The following is a 20,518-nucleotide window of genomic DNA, read 5'->3' as shown; positions in this document are numbered from 1 at the left end:
GACACTGCATCTCAGTGCTAGAGGTGTCACTATAGGCACCATGGTTCATATCCAGCCTACACAGGGTTTGGCTGGTGTAGGCTGTCATTGAATATAAGAATTTGTTCTTAACTGACTTGCCTGGTTAAATAAATAAGAAAATGACAATTATTTTACCATTCGTTTTGACAGAAGTAGGTCCTTTGCATATCTGTTCTAGTTATCCTGTTATAGTATTACTTGCCATGTGCTCTTTTGGAATAACTGCCTATGTTGGTATAGATATGGATTCCAATCTCTAGACGCTTTCCGTTAAGCGTATCTGTCTTTTAATGCCATTTAGAGTGCATTCATTTAAGTACAGTTACCACAGCACTATAAACTGATTGAGGGGGTTGACCTGGCTTATGTCACTCACCACGCCCACATTTTCCAAGCAGACAGGAGCCACAATGTGGCGTACGCTCGGTAGTGAACACGGTGTATGACCGTTCATTCATGACCACAGCGAAGGCAAACTGACAGACAGTTGAATCGAGAGTAAGAAAATCAACAATTCCGGACAATCAAGCTTTTGACACCAAGAGAGCAAATCACCACTTTTATCTGGGGGGTGTTCCTCCTTTTCATGAGGTTGTGTTTATTTTACTAGTTTGTCACAGCTTCAGATCCGAAGAATGAGAGGGAATCTTTCCCCGAACGAAGATATTTCAGCGTATTATTCAATGATGCCTGTCTCGGACTTCCATGAAAATGTTCCCTGTACGGTGGAGCCCACGGAGAGTGTGTGTGGAGCGGCAGGACCTGTCACCTCCAGACCGCGGATGGGGAATACCTCTCTGGCGCAGGATGGAGGATGCGCGCAGGACGTAGCTGAGGAGTTAAAGGGTAAAGTTGTCATTTCATCTCACTTTTTCAAAAGTGACTTTAACAGGTCTTGACTGTTAGATAATAATCTAAATCTAATTATGTACTTAAGACAAAAGTAAATGTATTGCCGTAACGCTACACAGTATTGTTATTCCCTATATTCTCAATGTGATAAGCCTTTTAATAGGCCCTGCTGCAAAAATGAAATTCATTCACTTGTGCCCAAAAAATAAATAGATTTCGAAAAAAACTAAATAGTTTACTGTGTCACATATCATGTGCTCGTCTTTGCTCTTACAGTAGTGACATTTATATTGAATTTTACACACACACACACACACACACACACACACTGTATCCTGATGCAGTATCTCTAGGGTTCTTGTTTAACTTCATAGAGCGCACAGGCTTTCTGTGGGCTCTGGTCAGGTTCTTATCTCAGGCCTGTAAAAGGTGGGAGGTATCAGTAGATGCACTATATATTCACAATTATGTGGACACCCTTTCAAATTAGTGGATTTGGCTATTTCAGCCACTCATGTTGCTGACAGGTGTATAAAATCAAGCACACAGCCATAGACAAACATTGGCAGTAGAATGGCCTTACTGAAGAGCTCAGTGATTTTCAACGTGGCACCATCATAGGATGCCACCTTTCCAACAAGTCAGTTCGTAAAATGTCTGCCCAGCTAGAGCTGCCCCAGTCAACTGTAAGTGCTGTTATTGTGAAGTGGAAATGTCTAGAAGCAACAACGACTCAGCCGCGAAGTGGTAGACCCCAGAAGCTCACAGAATGGGAGCGCCAAGCGCTGAAGCGCGTAGCGCATAAAACATCGTCTGTCCACGGTTGCAACACTCACTACCGAGTTCCAAACTGCCTCTGGAAGCAATGTCAGCACAATAACTCTGCGTTGGGAGCTTCACAGAATGGGTTTCCATGGCTGAGCAGATGCACACAAGTCTAAGATCACCATGTGCAATGCCAAGCGTCGCGCTGGAGTGGTATAAAGCACACCGTTATTGGACTCTGGAGCAGTGGAAATGCGTTCTCTGGAGTGATGAATCACGCTTCAACATCTGTCATTTCGTCGGACGATTATGGGTTTGGCGGATGCCAGGGGAACACTACCTGCCCAAAATGCATAGTGCTAACTGTAAAGTTTGGTGGAGGAATAATAGTCTGGGGCTATTTTTCATGGTTCAGGCTAGGACCCTTAATTCCAGTGAAGGGAAATTTTAACGCTACAGCATACAATGACATTCTAGACGATGCTGTTCTTCCAACATTGTGGCAACAGTTTGGGGAAGGCCCATTCCTGTTTCAGCATGACAATGCCCCTGTGCACGAAGCGAGGTCCATACAGAAAGGTTTTGTTGAGATTGGTGTCGAAGAACTTGACTGGTCTGCACAGAGCCCTAACCTCAACCCCATCTAACACCTTTGGGATGAATTGGAACGCAGAGTGCGAGCCAGGCTTAATCGCCCAACATCAATGCCCGAACTCACTAATGCTCTTGTGGCTGAATGGAAGCAAGTCCCCATCGCAATGTTTCAACATCTAGTGGAAAGCCTTCCCAGGAGAATGGAGGCTGTTATAGTAGCAAAGGGGGGACCAACTCCATGTTAATATCCATGATTTTGGAATGAGATGTTCGACGAGCAGGTGTCCACATACTTTTGGTCATGTAGTGTAGCTGATCAATCAGCACTGATGATATCGCTGATGAGAGCTTCCACACAACTATGAAGCATGGAAGCTTTTTTAGAGCAGCCCTCTGGCTGTAAAGAGAAAGAATTGGCATGCTGATTTTTATGGGAAATGATGTAGCAGGATGAATGTATGGTTCAGTAAATGAACTGATTTCTAATACTGCTTGGATCTTAATAAATCTTGTCTTGTTGATGCTCTTGAATCAAGCCTGTGAACTATAGGGATGAGTTGACATTCTATGGTGGCAGGATATTCATCTTCAGCTCAGTGTCATTCAGGAATGAAGTGAGTTCATTGGAGAGAAGTACTGTTTGTGCAAGACATGATCAGATCTCATCTCAGGAGGAGGGGTTTCACCCCCCCCCCACTTAAGGTTAGAGTCCACTTATTAAAACGAGACCCAGATCAGGCTAGCTAATTCTACACTAAGCTACCAGCCATGCCCAATGCCTAGCCACTTTCTCAAATTTGAGCATGAACCCTGACATAGGTTGGGTACCCCCCCACACCCTCCTCCATAACCAAACAGCCCCTCTCTCCCCTATAGTGTCATGTTTCAGACTGAAGAGTTGAAAAATACATACTAGATCATTCTATTGCAACAAGGAAGTGTTTTGCCAGGTGAAAAAAAACATCTGCAAGAGAAGCAGAGGAGTTAACCAGATTTTTTAAGGTTTCACAGGGTTCTTAACGAGAGATATTTAGCTGTGTAGCTCTCAATATGGTCAGAAATGCTGGGTCATTTACGGTACTTTCAATGATAACCAATTCCCAGCTGTTTGCTGTAGGGGAGACAATAAGCAGGCTGAGATAAGTGTTGAAGACGAGGCCATCAAGGTAACCAAATTATTCAAGATTTGTTCAATAAACCATCATTAAATTATTCCTGATATTCCTAGGAAAATCACATGCTCAGACCTTGCTTTCCCCTACTTTCCCAGTAAAAGTCTGTTTTCATTTAGAGCTGCAGAGCTAACAAAGTTATGACAAGTGATTAATGAGCCTGTGACTGAGATCTCAGTGAGTTAGATATGCCCGTGCCCATAGTTGGAGGTTGTGAGTAGCCTCGCATTCTTATGGGGCGAAGCGCTCCGTTTAATAGCCTGTTAGAGGCCCAGTCTGGCTTATCTCCCAGCAGTCAGAGAGCATCCAGGGGGATCTCCAGGAGTGTGTGTGTGTGTGTGTGTGTGTGTGTGTGTGTGTGTGTGTGTGTTTAGATTTATAGACCCTTTGGAGGGGGTCCTTGGCTGGAATCTGGGTCACCAGTAGAGTCACGGTTTTCTTGCAGTATTTCCTGTTCTACATTAGAATGATACCTCAAACTTTTCCCTAAAACGGTATCTAGTCCCTATGCACATTAGGAAAGCCGTCTGTCTTTTATCAGGAAGAATAACAGAGGCAATTCCACGGTGACAGAGAACATTTTACAAAAACACATTTACTTGAAGAACAGCGCAGACGCAAAGTTTGGTAACAGACTGACGGTTTGCGCTGTTTTGTGTGACGTCATTCTGTTACCGAACACTGCATCTACACTGTTCTTCAAGTAAATGTGTTTTTGTAAACATCTCTGTGGAAATTGTTAAAAAATTGTCCTTTTGCATAGAGTTGTGTGGTTTGTTTAACTTTCCAATCATTGGTTTTTGTTTGACATAGATTTTAAAATGAAAAATCTGAGTCTTTGCATCACTCTGTTAATGTGGAATTGCCCATAGTTCATTATGAGTTGATGGACATTCTGTACAACAGAGCTGAATTGAACTGACATGCGTGGAGTGTTTGTGTGCAAAGCAATTCACGTGTATTGGTGAGTGACACGTATTAGTTGTGGCCAGTGGCTGAAATGCACACAGTAAATAGGATTTTGTTAAGTTCACGAATCCAGAACTCGCATTCTTGTATTAGAAGATGAATGCTGTTTTTGTCTGACTAGTTTATATCCATGTCTGTAACCATCGGCCTGGCCATTAGGCTGTGATGCAGCTGTAAGCTGGCCATGTGTTTTGTTTGTGGTCTTTCAAGTTGGTTTTTCTAATGTAATCCCAGCTCCCTAAATGAAGCCCAGATGTACTGCTAAACTGAGCTATTGGTGTGTTGTTGTTTGTTTGGGCGATCCGAGAACAGTTATTGTAACCACTAAAACCCCAATTGGGCCCGCAGCCAGCAAGTGTGTGAATAGAGGCTCTCTTCGCATGAAACATGTGACAGTGGGTACGCTCTATCAGGGGGGAGACGGGGGGAGGCAAGGCAGAGTTATGAGGGGGATGGTGGCTTGGTGGGGGGGGGGAGGCCCTCTGCCCCTTTAAATGAAATGTTTCCAGATTTCTTTGAAATATGACCTAAAATTACTTTTTTTTTTAATTCCAAAAAAAGTGTAATTAAGTATGTTAAAGTGCTTTTCTGTGTTGGAATGGTGTGGGCGTACCCCAAGAAAAGAACGGTGTGGGCGTATACCCTTCATAAAAAATATTCATGCAAGTAGACCCCTGATTGGCCAGCTCATCCTCCTCAGGAGTGTGACAGTTTGAGGTGGGGTTTTCTCCCATTTACAGTATGCTTCGGCCACAAATGAGTATAGGAAGAATCAACAACATTATTAGGTATGAGTTTTTAAAGATTTTCACTGGACAGTAAATTTCACCCAGACTAGCCTTTGAGTGGCATTCTGGAGTCCAGAGTAGCCCGGTCTGAGGCAGCTTAGGGTGAGTGCCCCCTCCTCTCCCCATTCCTGCTCCTAACAGAGACAAGGACATTTCTAAACTGTGTGTGTGTTTGTGTGTGTTCAATGGGCTCTCCTCCGGGTGTCTTTCTCAGGGCAGAGGTTTGTAGAGCCCAGCTACAGCCAGAAGAGAAGCACACTGCCTCTCTACAGTTCCGTTAAGTTAACCCTAGCGGAGGACCGAGAGAACATACTTTAACAAACAGTTCCAATCTTTTACCTGTGTATTCCAAAACCTGGAACTAGGGAACATCAAACAATAATATTTGAAACAAAATTGATTTTAACCAAATGAAAGTATTACCATGGAAAAGCTACATGGATCGCTTTTAGAGTAGGCTTACTGTTGTTTTTGCTCATGCTGCTGAAAGGCTCTGCTAAAGCAGTGTGAGGCATCTACAATAAAGACAAGTTAGTGTTTCTTCCTTATACAGTCTGCAATAGAATGGTTTAGCCGTGAGTCAATACAAGTGTTTGACGTATGTAGGCCTATACCACATGGCTGTACTGTGTGTTTATTGTTTCTGCAGGGATGTAGGGTGGATTAGCTGTGGGTACATGAATATGTGCACATGCGTGTGCTGTGTGTGTTTCTGCCTGGGCTAATCTCCGAGCCCGGATGCCTGGTCATCACAGGGTTGGATGGAAGACCAACGTGACTGAGGGAGAGCACAGTACACAAGACCCCATGATGATTCACGCCATCCATCATTCGCTCTGTTGGGTTCTCCTGACCTTGGTGTCGTTCAGCTAGCACACACACACACACACACACACACACACACACTACTGAAGGAGATCAAAACACAACGACACACACATACAGCTTGTCCTGTAGCAGGGCTGAACACATCTACAGTAGCAGCTCTCTCTGTTGTGAAGCTGAACTGCTTTATCAAAGGGCAGCTTTGTCTTGGTTGGATCTCATCGTGATAGATGCGTTCATTCACTATGAGAGGTCTCAGGAATGGTTCACTTCTGCGCTGAGCATGGACAGGGCATGTGCATCTCTATTGACGTCACTCTTCATAGATCACCATTGTGTGGTCCTCTTCTCTGAGTGACTGGAGCTGGCCACTGCCAGACTGCAGTGCTCCTCAGCTTTTTCTAGCAGAGACAGGCATGTAAGGGGTTTTCTCTGAGGATCACTTTTAAGTAAAAAATTGAACTTGAAAGCGTATTAAGTTACGTCATTAACTTAGACAGACCTTGTCTGCACTATTCCAGGGAATTTTCAGAGTGCGTGCTCTTTTAAGCTCAAAGGAAGCGAGCTTCTTTTCTTTTTCATTTCCTATTTGGCAACATGTCTGTTCACGAAACCCTGACAGTTTTAATAATGTTTATTTAATACCCTCCTCTCTCACTTATGTAATGACCCTTGTAATCCGTGATGTGGGAAAAAATCGTCTGTTATAAAGTGTTGGCCTGCCTGCTGCTCTCTGGAGTTAACCTGACGGTGCTTATTGGAATTTCTCATGACGTGTGATACGTATGGCCCTCGGCCGAGGTCAGGTGCTGCCTGACCTCTGGACCTCAGACCTACGGTAACAGCAACATTACATAGTTAATATAACACTGAGAGAGTGTCTGCCCATACAGAGGATAGGGGAGGAGGTGGGGTGTAGGGGAGGAAGAGTCGAAATGGGGGGGGGGGGGGAGATGCAATGTGTTAAAAAAATAAAATAAAAAAACATCAGTATGTCTGGGTTGTCTGCGGTGACCAAACTCAACTGTGAGTAGTATGGTACCTGACTTGTGAATAAGTATTTTCACACAGTAGCGATGACGTGCACATACAACATCACCTATATGTCAGGGAGGATACACAGTGCTGCTATTATGTTAAGTAGACAGTTGACACAGCAAAAACACTCTACTGTATACACTGATGATCACCTCTCTAAGCTGTTGCTTCCAGTACATATTCTGAGGAATAGGCACTTGTCTCTGGCATCACTGGCGTGTTGGAGTGTTGTGTAAAGTGTCATTCCATTTGTTGTGCCCTGCCGTTTGTCTAACGTCGGCCATGTGATTGGAAGTCCTCAGAGTTGGACTCTAGGGTTAATAAGTAGTGTGTGATATCCCCAGGTCACAGAGGATTGCGGATGTGGCAAGAAATGGCCTCCGATGAAGCATTAATGTACTTTTTAGCTTTCAAGGAAAGCTGAACAACCACATAAATGCAAGAAGCAACACACATTTCAATGTTAATCAGTGCATGCCACAATCATCTGTTGCATCTGAACAGTCAATAGTCATTAGATTAGGGTGCTTACACAGTAGACCTGGGTGAACTCCAAGTGATCATCTGTCACTGACTGAAGTGTGAACACCATCTCTCTCCATGCCCAGAGTGAGCACATTCACTGACACAGCACTGGCAAATCTCAAGGTGTGAATTAACTGTATATGTGAATGGACCACGTGACAGCATTCATTCCTATGTGAAGACTCAGTAGCGCATTGAAGCCAAATGAAGTTGGTTAAACCCTTAGCTTACAATTTCCACCCCCGCAGAAATCGAATTAACATAATACAAAAATCCCATCAAAATCCGTCTGTTTAAGATGGAGAGATATTAGTTTGTTAGCATGGGCTGCGTCTCAATCCACCACATCCGCCGATATCGCCCTGTCATCTACGGTAGAAGGTGGCAGAGCTAGAGCGGTGTCTGTCAGACCATGAGACATCCCCAAAATCGGTCTTCTCACCAAAACGTCTGTCGGTTCCTAATGGTACTACAAAGTACTATGACCATGACTCGATTGAAAGCTGAGACTCTCAAGAGCACAATGGTGTTTTGCTCTAGGACACCCACAAGCCTCACAAGAAGGTCTTCGGTACCAGTTAAAAGAATTGAAGTATATATGGAGATATTTTAGTGTGTTAAATAAGGAGATCAATACACACGCATACCAGTCAAAAGTTTGGACACCTGCTCATTCCAGGATTTCTTTATTTTTAATATTTTCTACATTGAATAATAGTAGGGAATACATAAACTATGAAATAACAAATATGGAATCATGTAGGAACCAAAAAGTGTTAAACAAATCAAAATATATTGCCTTCTCCTGTCCCTGTTGTCTAGGACACCTTGACAACTGCCCCTGAGACAAAACCTGCTGTCTCAGGCCGGGGGAACGCTGTGGCATCCAAGACAGCGCCGCCTCAGTCTGGGGGCTTGGTCGCTGAACGGCACCAATGGTCCATGTTAGGACTACAGGAGGGTGTAATGAACACCATGCAGAGCTCAAGGATAACGGCTACAACCGCGGCATACCAGTTGCGCTGGCGGTTTTTCTGGATGGACAGGCCAGTGGGGCACCATCCCTTGGTCTCCAGGTTTATGAAGGGGGTTCGTCGCCTGCATCCAGCTAGGACCCGCTCAATGGCAAGCTGGGATCTGGATGTGGTCTTGGCAGCTTTGGCAAAGCCGCCTTTCGAACCGTTGGAGTCTGCCTCCCTGAAACACCTCTGTGAAGGTGGCTTTCTTGGTAGCTATTACTTCCATGAAAAGGGTGGGTGAGCTCCATGCTCTTTCGGTAAGTTCTGAGTGCTACCGGATGGACCCCGGTGGGAGGAGTATATCTCTCCACCCCAACCCTTCATTCCTCCCGAAGGTTCTGTCAGACAGGCATGTGAACATCCCTTTTATCCTGTCTGCTTACGACCCCCCCGGCAGTGGCGGGGGAGTCGGGCATGCTGTGCCCTGTGCGGGCACTGGCTGCCTATGTGGAGCCAGTGAGGAGTGCCCCTCGCTGATATCTGTGCTACAGCCAGCTGGGCTTCCTTTTGCACCTTTGCTAGGTACTATCGGGTGAATGTGGCACCTCCCTCTGCGGTTGGTTCAGCGGTCCTGAGCGTCGCCTCCCTTTCCGGGGACTGTGCCGGGACCCCCCTTCCACATTGACGGACCCTGTTTCTCGGTCCCACGCTGGGACTTCACCGCTGGCTGGCCAGGTCCCTCTAGCACCGACTAAATATGGTACGGGTATACCAATATATTGGAGTGATCTAATATAGTGAAACATAACGAAGGTTACATATGTAACCACGAAGCGATATGGATCACTCCAGTCCTCTACGGTGCTTGAGCCGCCTAAAAACGTATGTAAAGAACGTGTGTCACGGCCATGGGGTCTATATATAGGGGCGGATCCCAGCCGTGACACAGGTGCACACGGGAGTAAATCTGTAAATCCTCGCCGCGGAGTGATACCAATATATTGGAGTGATCCATATAGCTCACATAACCTTCGTTCTATTGACTAATAGCAGTAGTGCCAAATTCAATGTTTCATCCAATAATAAAAAATAAAAACATTGGGATACCTTAAGGGGTCTTAAAATCAAATAGCTAAATGATCCTTGGTATGACCATCTTAAAATAATTCCACATGTTAACTTAGACAACTTTATGTCGGAGATGTGCCTGTTTACACACGTATCTGCCCTCTCATTGGCTAGAATGGTCCTACCTGATCTTGCCTCCTCCCGACAGCCTTCCATTTTTTAAGATTTTATTTTTTAATTGTAAGAGCGGACACTTTCTGGTCAATATAATGCATCATCTTTGACACAGTTTCAGCTACTCCAGGAAGTGACATTGCAGGCAAGCTCAGTGCCACCTCTCATTGAGTAACTCAAGTTGAAGGCCAGCCTGGGTACTGCAGGCTGCCATTAGCAACTAAATTATCCTTAACTTCTTCTGGGTGCGATTTTAAAATAATTTGTTCAAGGACATGCATCTGGTGTAATAGATCAATTATTGGTACCATGATTGTCTTTGTGTAAATATTTATTTTTTACCAAAGGTTTCCATTTTTCTATTCATTATTATGGGGAGCTTATTTTCTGTTAACAATGCCTGCTGTACCGCGGTGTTCCTTGAACTTCCGTGGCTTCAATGAGAGGGGGCAGTCGTTCTCCCCTGGAATTAACACACCAAAAGACATTACTCACTGACTCCATGTAGACTTCATTATACAAGGTCAGATCAGTGACAGAATCCCTGTGTATTTATAGCCTCCAGACAGGTCAGTTTTACCCATGGCCAAGCCTTGGCGTCTGCTGCCTAGCTGGCTCACACCTCCACTGCTATCCCATCACTCACCCCTGCCACGGTGGGCCTGTCCCCAGCTCCCAGAGCCCCTTGTCAGGCTGTGTGGTTACATAAGAGGCCTTGGATGTCTCGGCCTCCATTCATTAGGATAATACATTGAAGGTGGGATGACAATTGACATCTCCAGAACTGTGGGCGAGCCTAGTGATCTCACTGCTCTTTGGGCCGTTGTGCTGATTTTTCCAGCCATTGTGACATTTCAACTTCTTGGCTATCATCCTCTGCATTGTGAGTGGATCTTTGGTGATAGTTGTTTAGCTGGCTGTGTGTTTTGAGGGTTTATTGAGGAATAATAGTGTTGTGTGTAAATGACTCTTAAATTCAAGAACAGTTTTACTGTTGATTTTTCCTAACATCGCGTTTTAGGTTCTTGGCAGAACAGTGTGTACTGACAGCTCACAGATTGAGAACCATTTCCCTAGTTACGTCTTTGTGGTTTCAGTGACAAAATTAAGAAAAGTGTTTTCCTATTTGAATTTAATAAGTTAATGCTTTAAGCTCAGCTAGGGTTTAGCTAAGATTCATGCATGAATAATGTAATAGAAATATATTTTTTTCTCCATCACTACCCCAACAACATCAACGTATGTGAAAATGGCACGTTTCAATGTTTTCTAGTCAAAAAAGATAGAGTAAGATATGTTTTTCATTACATTTACATTACATTTAAGTCATTTAGCAGACGCTCTTATCCAGAGCGACTTACAAAATGGTGCATTCACCTTATGATATCCAGTGGAACAACCACTTTACAATAGTGCATCTAAATCTTTTAAGGGGGGGGGTTAGAAGGATTACTTTATCCTATCCTAGGTATTCCTTAAAGAGGTGGGGTTTCAGGTGTCTCCGGAAGGTGGTGATTGACTCCGCTGTCCTGGCGTCGTGAGGGAGCTTGTTCCACCATTGGGGTGCCAGAGCAGCGAACAGTTTTGACTGGGCTGAGCGGGAACTGTGCTTCCTCAGAGGTAGGGGGGCCAGCAGGCCAGTGGTGGATGAACGCAGTGCCCTTGTTTGGGTGTAGGGCCTGATCAGAGCCTGAAGGTATGGAGGTGCCGTTCCCTTCACAGCTCCGTAGGCAATCACCATGGTCTTGTAGCGGATGCGAGCTTCAACTGGAAGCCAGTGGAGAGAGCGGAGGAGCGGGGTGACGTGAGAGAACTTGGGAAGGTTGAACACCAGACGGGCTGCGGCGTTCTGGATGAGTTGTAGGGGTTTAATGGCACAGGCAGGGAGCCCAGCCAACAGCGAGTTGCAGTAATCCAGACGGGAGATGACAAGTGCCTGGATTAGGACCTGCGCCGCTTCCTGTGTGAGGCAGGGTCGTACTCTGCGAATGTTGTAGAGCATGAACCTACAGGATCGGGTCACCGCCTTGATGTTAGTGGAGAACGACAGGGTGTTGTCCAGGATCACGCCAAGGTTCTTAGCACTCTGGGAGGAGGACACAAGGGAGTTGTCAACCGTGATGGTCTGGAAATGGTCTGGAGAAGAGAGGAGGGGATAGGGTCAAGTGGGCAGGTTGTTGGGCGGCCGGCCGTCACAAGACGCGAGATTTCATCTGGAGAGAGAGGGGAGAAAGAGGTCAAAGCACAGGGTAGGGCAGTGTGAGCAGGACCAGCGGTGTCGTTTGACTTAGCAAACGAGGATCGGATATCGTCAACCTTCTTTTCAAAATGGTTGACGAAGTCATCCGCAGAGAGGGAGGGGGGGAGGAGGATTCAGGAGGGAGGAGAAGGTAGCAAAGAGCTTCCTAGGGTTAGAGGCAGATGCTTGGAATTTAGAGTGGTAGAAAGTGGCTTTAGCAGCAGAGACAGAAGAGGAGAATGTAGAGAGGAGTGAGTGAAAGGATGCCAGGTCCGCAGGGAGGCGAGTTTTCCTCCATTTCCGCTCGGCTGCCCGGAGCCTTGTTCTGTGAGCTCGTAGTGAGTCGTCGAGCCACGGAGCAGGAGGGGAGGACCGAGCCGGCCTGGAGGATAGGGGACAGAGAAAATCAAAGGATGCAGAAAGGGAGGAGAGGAGGGTTGAGGAGGCAGAATCAGGAGATAGGTTGGAGAAGGTTTGAGCAGAGGGAAGAGATGATAGGATGGAAGAGGAGAGAGTAGCGGGAGAGAGAGAGCGAAGGTTGGGACGGCGCAATACCATCCGAGTAGGGGCAGAGTGAAGTGTTGGATGAGAGCGAGAGGGAAAAGGATACAAGGTAGTGGTCGGAGACTTGGAGGGGAGTTGCAATGAGATTAGTGGAAGAACAGCATCTAGTAAAGATGAGGTCAAGCGTATTGCCTGCCTTGTGAGTAGGGGGGGGAAGGTGAGAGGGTGAGGTCAAAAGAGGAGAGGAGTGGAAAGAAGGAGGCAGAGAGGAATGAGTCAAAGGTAGACGTGGGGAGGTTAAAGTCACCCAGAACTGTGAGAGGTGAGCCATCCTCAGGAAAGGAACTTATCAAGGCGTCAAGCTCATTGATGAACTCTCCAAGGGAACCTGGAGGGCGATAAATGATTAGGATGTTAAGCTTGAAAGGGCTGGTAACTGTGACAGCATGGAATTCAAATGAGGAGATAGACAGATGGGTCAGGGGAGAAAGAGAGAATGTCCACTTGGGAGAGATGAGGATTCCAGTGCCACCACCCCGCTGGCTCGATGCTCTAGGGGTATGCGAGAACACGTGGGCAGACGAAGAGAGAGCAGTAGGAGTAGCAGTGTTATCTGTGGTAATCCATGTTTCCGTCAGCGCCAGGAAGTCTAGGGACTGGAGGGTAGCATAGGCTGAGATGAACTCAGCCTTGTTGGCTGCAGACCGGCAGTTCCAGAGGCTGCCGGAGACCTGGAACTCCACGTGGGTCGTGCGCGCTGGGACCACCAGGTTAGAGTGGCAGCGGCCACGCGGTGTGAAGCGTTTGTATGGCCTGTGCAGAGGGGAGAGAACAGGGATAGACAGACACATAGTTGACAAGCTACAGAAGTGTTGTTTCTTGTATTATTGTCTCCTGTGTCTTTAGAGAACTGTTTCACTTTGATATCCTTTTTCTTCTGTCCTGATTTTCTCTTTCTTTTCTTCTGTTAACTAGATATTCTTTGTTGTTCTTCGTTAGCTAGCTAGCTTCTTCCAAAAGAGTCCCTAGCAACTGCTTAGCAACTGGTAAACAATTCAGCTTGCTAAGATAACTACAATTTTATGAAAAATAGTTATTTTTCAAAAGCCTATCTTCTTTGTTTGTTGCTTGTTTTTTCTCCTATTCAGTCTTGCAGTTTTCTTTTGCTTTTTTCCGATGTACTTCACTCTAAAAACCATGTAAATTTCAATATTTGTGGGAGCTCATTTTTCAGCTGCTGCTGCTCAAATTGGAGTTCCGGAACTATATATGTTTTTCCAAATGGCATCATCTGTTATGCATCATGTGATTTTAACTAATTAGTAGGCAATGCCTACTCATATTTGGTTGAAATCACATGATGCACACCAGATGATGCCATTGGAAAAACATACTGTAAAAACATATTCCGCTATCTTTTTGACTAAAAAACATTTTTAAAAGTCCCTTTAAGTACTGATTCAGTCATATCAAACTGCAACAAGGCGAATTCTCTCTAACTGTGCTATTATTCGTCTTTTTACAGAAAAAACGGTGCTTGCCCCACCAATGTTCATCTTTCAAAAGAAAACCCCATCCATGAAGGTAAACTTTATATCCTAATAATGGGTAGGCCTACAATGTTGACAGGATGCAAATGCATGGTGTGAAACAAATCATGTAGTGAAAGAGTATGTATCATTTCGTTATATGCTAAAATAATCGTTTTGTTTACAGAGAAGCGCAGAGAGATGGGAGGAGGGCTCAGGTAAGCGTCATAACTTGCCGCTGCTGCATGTCATAACAATCAACCATTTTGATAGATGATTACTTTGTTACTTTCTATTGCACAGACAGTCGTGCTTCTGCATCTTTTTCTTGTTCTCCAAATAGTTATGGGAATCAGTCCAAACAAACGAGTCAGATCCCTCACCAACCCGAACCCTAACAACAGAACCAGGAAAGGTGAGTTTCCACTGTCCAGTACACATAAGTACTGGTGCATAACACCAGACATAATCATGACTCATAACGCCTTTTCTTTCCATTTTTCTTTTGTTCCTTTGGTAAAGGAGATGTGTCTGTAAGATCTCTTAAAATTGCACCTTTATACTGTGTACCGGTATTATGAATCATATGGGTTACATAATTCACTTTTTCTAATGATGAAGGACCCTGTATTGTGATGGGATTGGTAGGCGGCTTTGTCAATCATTGACTAGAATGATTGGCCTGTGATTGGCAGTGTGGTAATCCAACCAATCAAGGTTTTATATGCATTGTTTTTCTCTGTGTCTCGGACAGGCTCCTGTGACGGCAGTAGACGAGTGCGATCAAGCTCTCTCGCTTTTCCCCCACGTCCTCCAGGTAAACAAAACTCCCCTCCTACACAACATTTTTGTTCTCTCTTCTCTATCATCTCTCTAAAGGGCCCTACACACTTCACTCAAACTACGAAAGCGCAGCGACGGTGCGTCGTTTTCACACATAGTTCTACGTACTTTTGTGCGGCTTACATTTGGGAATGGATCGGGTACGACGCTATGTCGCTCTGTTTGCGAGATTTCTGTCCCCTAGGGCAGGGATTCCCTTCCAGCATTGGGGAACATGGGCACAAGCACTGTTAATGACAAACTGTTCTCACCCCTCTTGTTGGAGGGGAGAATTGTGCAGGTTTAAAGCTTATTTGATGGAATTCTACACATTCTGTCATGGGGTGCAAAGAACATTTTGCCGTTTTTAAAGCCAATTTTCTTTCAATTCTAAACATTTTGCCATGTCTAATGTGTATTCATGTGATTTGAGGGACAAAAAATTACTATCTATGGGCAAAAATAAAAATGTTAGCTTACTGATCTGGTCTGGCTTAGCTGATCTGGCCATTTCTGACAAGTTATAAATAGCTCTCTAAGTTATGCAATGACTAACATGACAAGAGGAATTGATGATGCACTACCCAGTTTTAGTTGGGGAACCACTGCCCTAGGGCATACATTGCCCACGCAAATAAGTGGCAACTGAGTCATGTTGCTTAATTCCTTGACTCACCTGCAGACGATTGTAGCCTTAATAAAACTGGGATCTTACTGGGATAAAATATCTCCCCATCTATTAAATGAACCGAAGCAGTGCATCATGGTCAAACTCTTAAACGTTTTCTGTTTATGTTCAGTGCCAGTATTCCCTGTAGGTCCATACATTCCAGTCACACCATCCCTGTCAGGGCCTCAGATTCCCAGCAGCCACTTCACAGCAGCCCCTGGTATCTCTCTCCCTTAATCCGTTTGTTTCACTCTGTCACTGCAGCCCTCACCTGCTCCTCACAAATCACCACCATGACCCACTAGTGCCCATGTGGAAACCTCACTGCTCTGTGTTGGCTATGCATGTTGTCATGTGCCAAGTCTGGCGGTCACTTTGACATAAATCTGGGTCACGTTTTAACTTTAACCATATGATATACTGTATGTGTGTGTGTGTAAACTCTTCTGATTGATATCCTCTCTCCTAGTATCAAGATCAAATGTCTTCATGCCCTCAAATCTCTGCAACCAGACCAACATTTCCCAAAACACAGGTTAGTTTGTATTGTCTGGTATGTTTATCTTTCAGTGTGGTCAACTAAAAGGACCTCCAATTCCCTGAACAATTAATATTTAATCCATATCTGATCGTAAGACTGACTTTAAAGGACATTGTTCCCTCTCACACACTCCATCTCTTCCTTTGTAGTGTCACCTCTGAACAGGGTCAGAAGGTCATTACTTCAGCCTGCACGTCTCCTCGTCCCTCAGCCCTGGAACATCTCCTCACAGCCACACCTCTCTGAGGTATTCCCCAACTCTTCACCCCCCCCCCGTCACGTGTCAGTAACGCCCCGTGCTTGTCTCTCTTGACACGTGTCGCACACCCTGGTGTTAGGCTCATGACTTTGTCCTCCTGAGCTGGCACCTGTGAACACTGGCATCATACTGGACACTCCCGTAGCCCTGCAATCTGCAAGGTTTGAATTTCCAACTTGATTTACGGTATTGCCAACAGTCTAAAAATGGGAGCATTTCAGCACCGTGTATAGTTTCGTGAAATGTTTAGCTTAACATGAGAGAATGACAACCAAATAGGCCCAACTCCGACCTTGCAGGGGGTCCAGAGAAACTGCGTTACGTCAGTGCCTGTGAACAAGCAGGTGTTGTCCTACAAGGCCTGACAGTGAAACAAGAACATTCTCTCAGGTAAAGAATTAAGAGTGAAAACTCTCTCAGGCCTTAAAAGTATTTCAATAGTAAAACACTTGTTCCCCTCAGTTGTGGTTGCATCACTGACTGAGGGACCAACAGGGTTTTTCCTCAGAGAAACGTATTCACTCACTGCCTGAGAGTGGGAGGATGCAGGTTTATAAACCCAAAACCAGTTTGAATCAGAATGCTTACCACACTGAGACTGAATAGCCTTCTTTCTACTCCCAAACTTGCCACATTAACACACAATTATATAATATGTTTTGGCTGCAATTTATTTTATACTTACTTAAAGGTTGTGTTGACTTCTTTGACTCAAGCGGCCATTACTGTAATTAATCAGAAATACAATAGGACTGTAAAATAAAAGGTTTGCATTGTATTTTGTACCACAGGTCAGCCATGACCTTTCAGACGATTGCTGCAGCGTCACAACTGACCACTCCTCCACTGTGAGTGGATTACATCTGAAGACGTCCCCTCAAGTTCACAGGTAGGCAGGGCACCTGGTTTAATATATAAAATTAGGGATGTTTCACTGAAGTGATTTTATAAATGTATTTATGGCAGGGTTTAGTTACTAAATCAGGGTAGTTGGTGTTAACTTCCAGGCCTTACCCAGGACTGGACAGCCTTGCTTTAATCCAGAGACCCTGACGGTGGTGTTGGGTTTTGTTTCCTTTGTCAGAGCTACGTGGTGTCAGAGACACGGTTTAGTTCCCAGCAGTGATTCTGAACCTGCTGACCTCTCTGCTGACCTCTGGTTCACCCTCCACAGATCGAAGGCAGACACTATTACCTCAGACAGGGTCCAGTTTGTATTTGGGGAAAACATGGGCGCGAGAGTTTTGGTGAGTTCAGGAAACTTTTGAGCAGCAATGACATACTTATAAAGTAGCAAGTTTGCATATGATGACTATAAAACATGTTGTAACTGTGTTACAAAATACATTGCATTTACAGAAATACTCGAACTTTCTCGCCCTCATATAGAGACCACAGAAATTGCCCAGCAGTGAACATTCTGATTGCAGCTCCTCTAATTCTGAGTCCTCCACCTTTGAGTCAAGTCATAAAGGTAAATCATTAGGGGCATCATTGGATTTGCATGGGTACACATCTCCAGTCCTCAAGGGCCACAGTGTCTACCGGTTTACTGGTCCACCAGACTACGGCCCTAGAGGACTAGAGTTGTGCACCTCAGTTCTAATGGCAATTGACTGCCTCTTAGTGTATGCCTTTCAGAACTGCAACTGAAGGGCTGTCTGTGTTTGTTGATAGGTGCTGTGTGGAGCAGCCTGAGGGAGTCTGCTGCAGCTTACACAGAGTCCTGTGGGAGGCAGCGTGTGCTCAGGCGGGTTCAGCTGTTCACCGGGGAGGAGAAGGAGAGCAATGTGGTCCAGGTGAGGACATGTTGTGTTGAAATAGGAAATGTTCAATATGCCTATTGCTAGAGCAGTGATAGTGATGTACCTTTTTAAATGCCTTTCTTTTAGCTGACCTGCAGACTCTTTGTTCTGGAAAAAGGAACTCAGGCATGGAATGAGCGAGGGAGAGGAGTCCTGCGACTCAATGATCTGACGTCAGGGACCAAAGGAGGGCTGCAGTCCAGGATAGGTGAGTTTACCATGAAGGAGACTACTATTCCCCTCACTCTGGCCAACATCCGCACGTCTTTCTGTAATTCTCTCTCATTCATCTCTCACACCTTCCTCCCTCCGATCAAAACAGTGATGAGGCACCAGGGCAGTCTGAAAGTCATCCTCAACACTAAGCTCTGGCCCCACACACACCTGCGTCGCCCCGCCCGTCGGAACCTCCAGGTGACAGCCACCGACGTGGAGACCCAGGCGGTCCGGGTGTTCCTCATCCAGGCCAGCGCCAGGGACGTGGCTCGCCTCTACGTAGCCATCCACCATCGGCTGGTAGCCCTACGGGCCAGTGCTGCTGGGAGGGAGGCAGGGGCTGCAGGGGGCAGGACCAGGGAGGGACACTGCAACAGTGAGAATGAGGAAGAGGAGGAGCAGGAAGAGCAGAGACAACGGCAAGAACGAGAAGGGCTGCTAGTGACACGATTGCGACCTGGTAAGAGTGAATAACAACAGGGATAAGGATTTATCGAGCATACAGTTATCTGAGATTATCCCTTGCTCTTTCACCAACTCACGTATATGGCTATGACTAAATCCAATGTTTAGCTCATTGTTTTGCCTGCGTAAAGAAACGTGGGTTTGGAAATTGTTTGCATAGTTTGAGTCAGGGAAAAACTCGTCCTCCAGTGCATGTCTGGTGGGTAGTCACGTCACTAATCCCCAGTCCATGTTCCAGAGGGAGGGAGCTGTTAGCAGGTGCTAGTCTCTCACAGACGCCACATAAAACAGTAACAGATGGATCCCCCATCACGGTGGATTACATTCCTAAAAGTCCCAGGCATAAAAAGAGAAGAGAACTAAGTCTTGCTGTTTATATAAAACAATAGTCCACTTGTTATTCCTCACAACAACTTCTCCTTCAGCCTCTTTGAACTTGCATGTCAACAAGACGCCTAAAGATGAAGCTACAATTAACCCCATATAACCTACCCCTGCATAAATCACATTCCAGTGGTGGGCAACCTATGTCCTCTGAAGCCACAACATATGTGCTGTCAATGTAAAAACTCAGACCTGCAAGGCATGGAAATTCATCTTCAACCCCTAACATCACCATTTACCTGAGAAAACAGAGCTACGGTATTAAAATAAGAGTTTATTTCACTTACACACCTCTCATAATCTGTCTCTCTCCTTTGCAGTGGATTGTGATTGGATACACAGTAAACCCAGTTTGTATTCTTGGTGACATTATATCCTGACCTGGACCATGCAACAGTTTGTGGCGTCATCACATCTGAACAGAACTTTTAGCTATCATGGAACAGAACATCAAGAGACAGCTTTCAAAAATAAATACTATCATTTACTGAGCTACCATGACTACGTTTTGCCAAAAGAAGATGCATGACTAAAGTATGTGGACACCTGCTCGCCGAACATCTCATTGCAAAATCATGGGCATTGATATGGAGTTGGTCCCCCCCCCCCCTTTGCTGCTATAACAGTCTCCACTCTTCTGGAAAGGCTTTCCACTAGATGTTGGAACATTGCTGCAGGGACTTGCTTCCATTCAGCCACAAGAGCATTAGTGAGGTCGGGCACTGATGTTGGCCGATTAGGCCTGGCTCGCAGTCAGTGTTCCAGTTCTTCCCAAAGGTGTTTGATGGGGTTGAGGTCAGGGCTCTATGCAGGCCAGTCCTTCGACACCGATCATGGCAAACCATTCTGTATGGACCTCGCTTTGTACATGGGGTCATTGTCATGCTGAAACAGGGAAGGGCCTTCCCCAAACTGTTGCCACAAAGTTGGAAGCACAGAATTGTCTAGAATGTCATTGTATGCTGTAGTGTTAAGATTTCCCTTCACTGGAACTAAGGGGCCTAGCCCGAACCATAAAAAAACAGCCCCAGACCAATATTCCTCCTCCGAACAAACTTTACAATTGGCACTATGCATTCGGGCAGGTAGCGTTCTCCTGGCATCCGCCAAACCCAGATTTGTCCGTCGGACCACCAGATGGTGAAGCGCGATTCATCACTCCAGAGAACACGTTTCTACTGCAGAGTCCAATGGCGGCGAGCTTTACATCACTCCAACCGACGCTTGGCATTGCGCATGGCTTAGGCTTGTGTGCGGCTGCTCGGCCATGGAAACCCATTTCATGAAGCTCCCGACGAACAGTTCTTGTGCTGACATTGCTTCCAGAGGCAGTT

General features: G+C 45.5%; 1 protein-coding gene across 2 annotated transcripts; it reads left to right on the top strand.

Moving 5' to 3' along the window:
- Positions 1-408: 408 nt before the first annotated feature.
- On the top strand, positions 409-20,217 carry LOC106563114 (ran-binding protein 3-like). Of its 2 annotated transcripts, none has more exons than XM_014128339.2 (14): positions 409-867; positions 14,019-14,077; positions 14,210-14,240; positions 14,366-14,437; positions 14,777-14,839; positions 15,984-16,049; positions 16,205-16,302; positions 17,106-17,203; positions 17,399-17,561; positions 17,704-17,788; positions 17,992-18,113; positions 18,207-18,327; positions 18,442-18,795; positions 19,505-20,217. In XM_014128339.2, the coding sequence occupies exons 1-14, from the start codon at positions 657-659 to the stop codon at positions 19,549-19,551; spliced, it is 1,590 nt and encodes a 529-aa protein (XP_013983814.1). In that variant the 5' UTR covers positions 409-656; the 3' UTR covers positions 19,552-20,217. The 2 variants fall into 2 exon arrangements, with proteins under 2 accessions (XP_013983814.1, XP_013983821.1); XM_014128346.2 differs by having other exon boundaries at positions 17,489-17,561; positions 19,505-20,216.
- The last annotated feature ends 301 nt before the right edge of the window (positions 20,218-20,518 follow it).

The sequence above is a fragment of the Salmo salar genome, chromosome ssa01, assembly GCF_905237065.1.
Source record: "Salmo salar chromosome ssa01, Ssal_v3.1, whole genome shotgun sequence".
NCBI lineage: Eukaryota > Metazoa > Chordata > Actinopteri > Salmoniformes > Salmonidae > Salmo > Salmo salar.
The sequence above is the reverse complement of the archived record's forward strand: the minus strand, read 5'-3'. Positions and strand labels throughout refer to the sequence as shown.

Excerpts from the sequence above, each read along its gene's own strand:
- LOC106563114 (XM_014128339.2), top strand. The coding sequence starts at position 657 with ATGAGAGGGAATCTTTCCCCGAACGAAGATATTTCAGCGTATTATTCA. Across the intron at positions 14,840-15,983 it reads TTTTCCCCCACGTCCTCCAG|TATCAAGATCAAATGTCTTC; the intron begins GTAAACAAAACT and ends CCTCTCTCCTAG. Across the intron at positions 18,796-19,504 it reads AGTGACACGATTGCGACCTG|TGGATTGTGATTGGATACAC; the intron begins GTAAGAGTGAAT and ends TCTCCTTTGCAG.